General features: G+C 40.7%; 1 protein-coding gene across 1 annotated transcript in view; it reads left to right on the top strand.

Annotated features, from left to right (window-relative positions):
* Positions 1–8,675, top strand: part of cdh4 (cadherin 4, type 1, R-cadherin (retinal)) — a gene marked incomplete at both ends in the record, with an annotated part of 306,806 nt that overhangs the window by 265,391 nt on the left and 32,740 nt on the right. The window contains one exon of the mRNA XM_083888036.1: positions 3,691–3,828. Coding sequence (XP_083744162.1) covers positions 3,691–3,828 — 138 coding nt within the window. The remainder of the gene's footprint in view (positions 1–3,690; positions 3,829–8,675) is intronic.

The following is an 8,675-nucleotide window of genomic DNA, read 5'->3' as shown; positions in this document are numbered from 1 at the left end:
TCCCCCAAGGTCTAGGCCCTACAACTTCAAAGGGCTTTTTGAGGGTTAAGGCCTGGTTTTAGGGTTAGAATTAGGTTTATGTTAGGGTTTGGTTAAGGGTTAGGCACTAGGATGATGTGTGTGAGAATGTGTGTGTGTGTTTGCCCATGTATACCTGATGTAAGTGTGCCACCTGTTACCACTCACTGGAGCATTCACGGATGTGCATATGAGCACTAGCAGGGTCATAAACTCACAACCGCCCTCAGATTTGTGATATAAAACCTGCAGGAGAGGACACATTAGCCACGTCCCCTGCTGTGTGAGAGCTCCACCTGCTGGCTGTGCTGTGCTCCAGTCATTGCTTGTCACCTGACCAAAGAAAAAGCCATCTCAAAGACAGCTTGAGCCTTTTTGTTTCACGCAGGCATGTGACTGGCTGTAAACGAGTCTGCAGAGAGACACATTCGTGGAAGGTTTTATTTACTGTTGCGCTCTGTGAAGAGAGATGGTATTGATATTTCATTATGAGTCTAATAAAGGACAGCCAGTATTGAGTTTTCATTAATAGGATTGGTTTGGTGCAGATTAACATGTCTGCACTCTTCATGGTGACTCGGCGAGCTAAATGACTCTGCTCGCAGGTTTAAGCTGGCATTAGTGGTTTGACTGATCTAACAATGAACTGTTTCCTTCACAACTGAACAAAACAGGGAGGGGGGAGAGAGGAGATGCTACAAAGATGCACAGAGAAAGACTGCTGAAAGACTGGCAAAGCCATAGACAAAGAGAAAACACATAGGCGGAGAGAACACTGAGCAACAAAGATGCGATGAAAAAGATAGTGAGAGATCAAAAGAAATGCATTATGCCAGTTAACAAAGAGAACACAGTGAGCCAGAGGTGGGAAAGAAGGAAAAGAAAAGACACAGCTAAAAGAAATAAAGGAAGCAGCAACTGTCCCATTTATATGTACAAGCTGTCTGCTGGGGTTGATCTCTTTCCACCAGGCAGTCATCTTTGCCACTGGCTGTCAAGTTTTAAGGAAGCTTGACCCTGAAGCAAATTCCATAAAAGTAGCCTGGAAACAAATGAACATCACACTGTCAATAGGAGGCATTTTGAATGTTAAGCAGAGCAGCGAGGGCTGTGTGGTGAACACTGGCCTGTCCTTGACGCCTATTATTCCTTACTCTCCCTCTCTTCTCTGACACAATGGAAGCCTGAGCCAAATGGATTAATAGGAAGAGAAGACAAAACAGAGAAGCTCATGCTGTCAGGATGGAAACGCACACGCACACACACAGGTTTGTGCTACTATCCTTTTAAGGACTTCAATTGAGTCTAAATGAAGCATTTCCCCTAACTTAACCAGAACCTGGTAATGCCAAACCCTCATAGTAACCCTTACTACACATTTTGCCCCTGAGCTAAAGCTAAATCACAGCTCTAATTAGCACCAGATTTTGGTCTCCATGAGGACTACTAGTCCTGACAAGGTCAATGTTCATAACAGAATAGGTTATAAATACAAGTACACATACAATCACGCACACATAACTTCTCTCCTGTGTTGCATTGTTGCATTGTCATAGACACAATGTTGTGATGGTGAAATGTGGATCATCATACATTATATTGAGGCTTTACAATGTTATAGAGAGAAGAGCAACAGTTCACACAATGGCAGATACTGAGCTGCGTCTATCTATAAAGGAAGTTGCGTCTGTGTGTCTGTGACAGGCATATCTCACTGACCATTAGTCAGATTGCCCTAAGATTTTGGATATGTGTTGAGCATGGCCCGATGGTGTGCATCCTTGATTTTCAGGAATTTTTATTTTCATCGATTTATCATCATGCTGCACTTTCGCTTATTTATCACGCTACACCAGGCAGGCAGCGGCTCATCAGCAGCAGCTGTGCTGTCTGGAGCGGGGAGGTGTGAGTGAAGAGGCTGACCTCACGGCGGCTGAGACTTTTTCCACACAGTTCACCGCAGAACATGGTGCTACACTGAAACGACGAGGTGTCCATTCACCAATACTCAAGCACACATTTTTCTGTTTTCTTTAAAGGTCCAATATGTTCACGGCATTTTTTAGGAGCAACAACTGGTGTGCAGACACTCATGTTGGCCCTGCCCAGCATGCAGTTTAAAGGGAGCATTATGTGACATGCCACTAGAGTTTTAAACAGGTACTGCAATCCAAATGAATAATATTGAAGAACATTGTAATTTTATACTGCTCCTTTAATTAGGATTGATGTGCCTTTGCACACTTTCTGTATTCTAGCTGGTTACTAATGTCAGAATCAGAATCAGAATACTTTATTAATTAAAGTATTCTGATTCTGATTCTGACATTAGTAATGTAAACAGACATCAAGTTATTTGTGCAGCCAGTGGCCAAGAGGAGAGGAATTGGTCTTGTAACTGGAGAGTTGCCACATAACGTTATGGGACTCACTATGGAACTTATGATCTTGGATTCTGGATATAAAGATCATCCTGAAGTCCAAGTTCCTGTGTTTCATGTATATTTCATGTGTTTCAAGGTCTACCTTTTCTCAACAGACAGATGCAGCTGCCAAAACATGAAGCATGTTAACAACATACAGAGATGATATGATATTTTGACATCTTTGATATAAGTTACCTCTTATAAAGGACTATCTTATCTTAATCTTTTTCTCAAAATAGTTTTATTGTTTTTTAAAGCTTTTCATGGACTGGCATTGTCTTACCCCTTTCAAAATAAAACACACATCACGGGATCTCGCTAACTCGGGTGCGTTCAGGTTATTATGTGATCATCCGTGAATAGCACTGGCGGATGGTGCAAAACCGCGCCGCTGACGCTCCGCTGTAGTAACTTAGCGCCTGGTGGAAATCTGACTTATTGTTCTTTATTTTATATTTTGTGTTCTTATTATTTTTTTTCATTTATTTGTGAAAAACTTGTGATTTTTATCTGTGAAAAGTGCTATATAAATAAGATGTACTTATCCGGAGGACTCTTACCATTTTACTGTTTTACTTATATCATGATTTATTGTGTTTTGTTATTTTTTTGTACCTTGTTATTTTTTTAAGTAAGGTAACTTTTACCTTGTAAAGCACTTAAGTCAACCCTGATTTTTAAATATGCTATAGAAATAGTGTTGACTTGACTTAGCTTTTAACATGATAGTATTTGCTGCAAAACCATGGCATATCTTTACATGAGAGTGCCAATGTCAAAATGTGGGATGATCTATGGCTGCTCACAGAGTATAGCAATACTTTTTTGACAATAATGGATGGGTCTTTTTCAACACATTCCCCCTTTGTTGCAACTTTGTGTATATGTGCTGTGTTTTGTGTTGTTTATTTCATCTGTTATCAGTAGTGCTCTGACAGTCTCCAGTTGGTCTCTTAGGAAAAAGGAAAGATGTGTGGCCATGGCTGGGATTATATTCATGCATTCACGTCTTTATTGATTGACAAGCCTCACCGTGTGACACTGTGACACAGATGATAGATTTATGTGTTGATTCAATGTGCTGTACATGTTTTTTTCTGTCAGCAGTATTTGATTTACCAGTCTTTTACCAGCAGGTAAACCAATGTCAAAGTAGCAAAGAGTGTTTTTTTTCAGTGGTGAATTAATTATACTTGGTGTGAATTTTCACATGACCAGTTTTCTCTTCCTTGTCTCTTTTGTACAGAAAGTGTCCCAGTACACCATCATAGTCCAGGCCACAGACATGGAGGGAAACTTAAACTTTGGTTTGTCCAACACAGCAACAGCCCTGATCTCCATTACTGACATCAACGACAATCCACCTGAGCTGACAGTCAGAACGGTAAGTCCATACTAAGACTGAGACTATTGGCGTTTTATTGGTCTGTGCAAGGGAGCGTATAAAAATGATTAGAAGCAGGAAAACAGGGTTATGGACATTTTATTTTTTGCTAAATGTAGGAAAGTCTCTTTTATTTCCGTCTTCGATTGTGAGATTTATTATTAAAGAGTCCCATTGTTACAAAAAACAGTCAATAATTCTATTTGAAGCTTGACTTTTGTTTGTGCAACTGCCTATAAACAGAGGACAATACAGGCCTATTATAGGGATGGCATTTTATTTTCTTTTTCATTAAAATCCCAAGACTGTTCCCGGTTTTTTCATACAGTGGCTTTCAGCATTGTTGATTTAACAGGTCTATATTAAAACTGAAAGACTAGCTGTGTCACTATTGTGTCTTTTGCTATGATTATTTTATTTTAACAGTGTTTTTATTGTATCATTGTTGTTGTTTTTGTTTGTCGTGGTGGGGGTTAAAATATGATACAATGAATAACATTTCAGATAAACTGAATGCTACTGCCTATAGGCATGTTTGTAGAAGTGCCTTAGAATAAGCCTTTTATATGTACATTTGGCACCTGCGACGCCATGTTTCTACAGCCCAAAAAAGCCGAGTGTGCATTTGGCTTTTTGAAGCAGAAGCTTTCTACACAAATGAAGAAGAACAACATATCTTCCTGCAGGCCACCAGTTCCCTGACATGCTTGGGAAGAGTGGATAGAGTGTGGTAGTCATCTGTTTCTTCATTTTCACCATGAGATGTCACTAATTCATACACACTGCACCTTTAATATCAACAGGAAAAAAGAACGTTTAGATTCAGCTTTTCACAATTACTCCATTATTGTTCCTATAATAAATGTATTAATATGTGAGGTCTGAGCTCAGACCTGACAGGATCCTACCTTGGTTTTGTCATTTTAACATTTGTTTGTTTCACTGACGTGCCACTGTCCCATATTAGTGATTACACTGTAGTTCTGTGCATGAGTGTTTATTATTGTCAGACAGAGTGAAAATACAGTATACAGTCAGGCTTCAGTTTGGACAGAGAACAGTACTGTTACTTGGTAGACGGGGTGTGCGATGTTCCAAAATATCGTACCAGTGCGACAACAACAAATAACGACATGAAAAGCGAAACAACAGACAACAACACAACAGACAAACAGTGGAGCACATCCAGCTGTTACTCTCAACAAGACATCAAGCCATGTATGAGACTGTGGGCATGAAGAGAATACATTCGAAGAAAAATGGAAATGATGTGCTTACCTAATAACACATGAATCATTTCTGAAATCCATTACTGACACTGTGACACTGTGACACCCCAATATGACACTGTTCTGTTTCAGCTTAGTGAGCAAGCTTTTGAAGTCATATAATATTCAAATAAAAAAGCATTTCACATTAATTTTCTCATTTCATATTGTCTTGAGCTTCAGCCAAATCGTTTGGACTTGAGAGGTTAGGTAACATGAAAGTAAAATGAAGATTAAACATTAAGTCGTGTGAGCAAATGCAAAAGTCTCTGAAGTGTCTTTAAAGAGATTTGAGACAATGTAGTGAGGAAGTAACAGAATCACAGCTCCTCTGAACCGATTCATGAAATGAACGGATGGGCCTTCGATCAGTTCATAATACATTTACATAACACGTTTATCCAAAGCGGCTTACAAGAGAGAGAGGAATAAGAAGTAGTCTTGGAAAGAACTCCTCTCAAAGGAACAGTGGACTGAACTAGGTGAGGTGCTGAGGTGGATGCAAGTGCAGAAAGAGATGGAGGGTTAGGGTAAGTGAAGGACAGAAGCTGCTCTTGGAAGAGCTGGGTCTTCAAGAGCTTCTTGAAGATAGACAGGGATGCACCTTTTCTCGTAGCGCTTGGTAGGTCATTCCACCAGCGTGGAACGACATATGAAAGGAGTCTGGATTGTCTTGTGTGAGTTGTTGGCACCGCCAGACCACAATCCTTGAATGAACAGAGCAGTCGAGGGGTAACATAAGCCTTTAGGAGAGCATTTAAGTTAACAGTACATTTAGATCCAAAACATTGGTGTATCGTGCAGTATATGTTTTCCTCCACAACCAGTTACTCATTCATATCAGTTAACTGTTACACCGCAAGGAGTAATTGATAACATTGAAACACCAAATGAAATCCAATATTTTTACTGGAGAGTGTACACCGCAAAAATTGATTTTTAATAAAGTAAAATAAGCCTGTTTCTGGGGAATTGTTTTTATGGTTTGCCTGAAAAGAAAAATATTCTTGGCAAGCAAGTTTTACACAAGGAAAATAATATAATTTTAAGAAAAAAATATCTTGCATTGTTTCAACAAGATACGACAGCTTACTTTCACCATCACAGATTTGGGTGTGTGCAAATATGAGTCATGTTAAGTTAACCTTTATTTTTTCAATGTCTTGTTTTTGGCCTGTATTTCTTCATTTAAAGGCACATTACAGTCCGAAAGTGGCTAAATATACAAAGATTTAATCAAAGCAAAATTGCACACATCAGCACATTATTTTTCTTAAAACAAGAGAATTAAACATTTTAGAATATTTGGCTTATTTCTAGTGTTGTTTTGCAGTTAAATCGCTTCTATATCTTTCTCCATATAGCTTGACTCCTGTTCTAAGCTTGGCTGCAGAGCAAAATTAAATCCCTGACCGCTGCCTGACAGGCCTACTGTATATAGGCTGCATCATAGCTTTTCTCCATGTGACCCCTTGCATGTTCTTGTCAGAGAGACAGATGCCGTCTACATCAAGGCTCAGAGGCAGAGTGAGAGGCAGTGGCGTCGGCGTCATGTGCTGTGATCCCTGTCTTCTCAGCGGGATTCGTCATCAGCATGTGTGTAGAGTACAATCTCTCTGATAAGAGCTCCCCAGCTGTCAGGGGTAGAACTCGGTGAACAAGGCTGCTGCTGCTGCTGCTGCTGCTGCTGCTGCTGCTGCTGCTGCTGCTGCTGCTGCTGCTGCTGCTGCTGCTGCTGCTGCTGCTGCGCTCAGAGGTGCTCTGTCCACATTTTAGCTGGCTTTGTCACTTCTCGTCAACTGGGAGAAGCTCTGGACCAGAGTCCTACTGTCAGCCAGACATGGACACGCTACGCTCCAACAGACACACGTTTTTTGACACATACAGCACACAATGAAGAGACATGCACACACTTGCTGTCCACTTTATTAGACACAGAAGATACTTAATAAAGTGGCAGGAGTGGCGGAGGCAGGAGTGTTGTCTTCTGCTGCTGTAGACATTCTGCTTTAAAGTTCGACTTGTGTGTTCACAAACTTTGGCATCAACAAGGCATTTTTACCCAGAGAACTGGCTGGAACACAATGGACATTCTCTCTTTTTTGGACTATTTTCTGTAGACCTTTGATATATATATATAATGTTAAACTCTTAGTAGATCAGCAGTTTCGGAAATACTCAGATTAGCATGTCTGGCACCAGCAACCATGTCATATTCAAAGTCACTTAAATTGTGTTTCCATTATGGTACAGGTTGGTTTAGTACAATATAGTAAAGTTTGGAATGGTAAAACCCTGGGTCAGGTTTGATTTAAGCAGGGTTTCAGAACGCCTTGACCCTATCTCATGCAGCGCGTCATAGTCAACAACAATCGAGGTCACAACTTGGCACCTTACGACCTACCGACAGAAACTCTGACGTGTTTGATTTTCTGACTTCTGCGAAGGGATTCACCATCTCAGCAAGTAACCAGCGTGTGATTGGCGGATTTGATATTTGCGTCAACAAGCAGTGAAACATTGTATGGAAAAGTCATTGGTATATAGATGCTTGAGGTCATTAAAAGAGCAGTAGATGTTGGCACACCGTCTGTCACAGATTCTGACATGTGACTCAAAGGTAGTAATGAGTAGAAGTGAGTAAAAAATTGTTCTTGTTGTTTCTCTCTCACATCACCACACTTTCACATCAACATCTACAGCAAAGATATTGTTCTCAGCCTTTTCCACTGCTTTGTCAGTCTTGTACTTTTTTGTTTTGATTCCCACTCAAGCAACTGCACTTGGAGAGTAGTTCAGTAATTATTTGTGTGTTAGAGACTCGGGAAGAATTCATAGCACTCTACAGGAGGCACAGAGAGAACTGTAGCACACTAATTAAGTGAAATTGCTTGTGGGGGCATAAACCAATCTGATATATTGCATCTAATTAAAATAAGACACATGTTTTATTCATTTCACCACATGGATCTGAATGTGCTATGTTAGTGCAATGTCCGTCAATATGCAATGAATGAAAAGACAGTGATACTTGCCACAATCTATCTAATCAAACTGTTTAATCAAGCATATCACACCATCACTTCAAGTGAACAAACAAACAACAATGAGGAGCAGCAGAATAGCTTGGAAGACTTGTGAGGTGGTGTATTTGAAGTCTCAGCATATACCAGCCCGTTAATTATACCACTGCTCTGTCCCTCAGTGTCACCTGACAGATGCACAAGGTATCCTTCCACATCGGAAAGAGCCAACAGTGGATATCCACTAAGCCTAAAGCCCAATTTATACTCCTGCGTAAAGTGCTCTGCGTAGGTTACAGAGAGACTCTGCGTCGACGCAGATCCTGTTGTAGAGCCTCTGTGTCGTCTCCGACTGCACAAAATATTTTTTAAGTGTCCGTCACTCCGTCAAGGGACAACGGAGACGGCAAGAGCTGCGATTGGTCCTCAGGACAGGCCGAGATAACGCTGCTCTGTGCCGGCTCACAGTGAGCACCGAGCGTCCACAGAGGCGGAGCTGATCCCCGCCGAGAACGCCGCTGCCAAACTATAAATACGTCATATCTTAACACACACA

This window comes from Microchirus variegatus (genome assembly GCF_963457635.1).
Source record: "Microchirus variegatus genome assembly, chromosome: 4".
Lineage (NCBI taxonomy): Eukaryota > Metazoa > Chordata > Actinopteri > Pleuronectiformes > Soleidae > Microchirus > Microchirus variegatus.
This window is presented reverse-complemented; position numbering and strand designations above follow the sequence as displayed.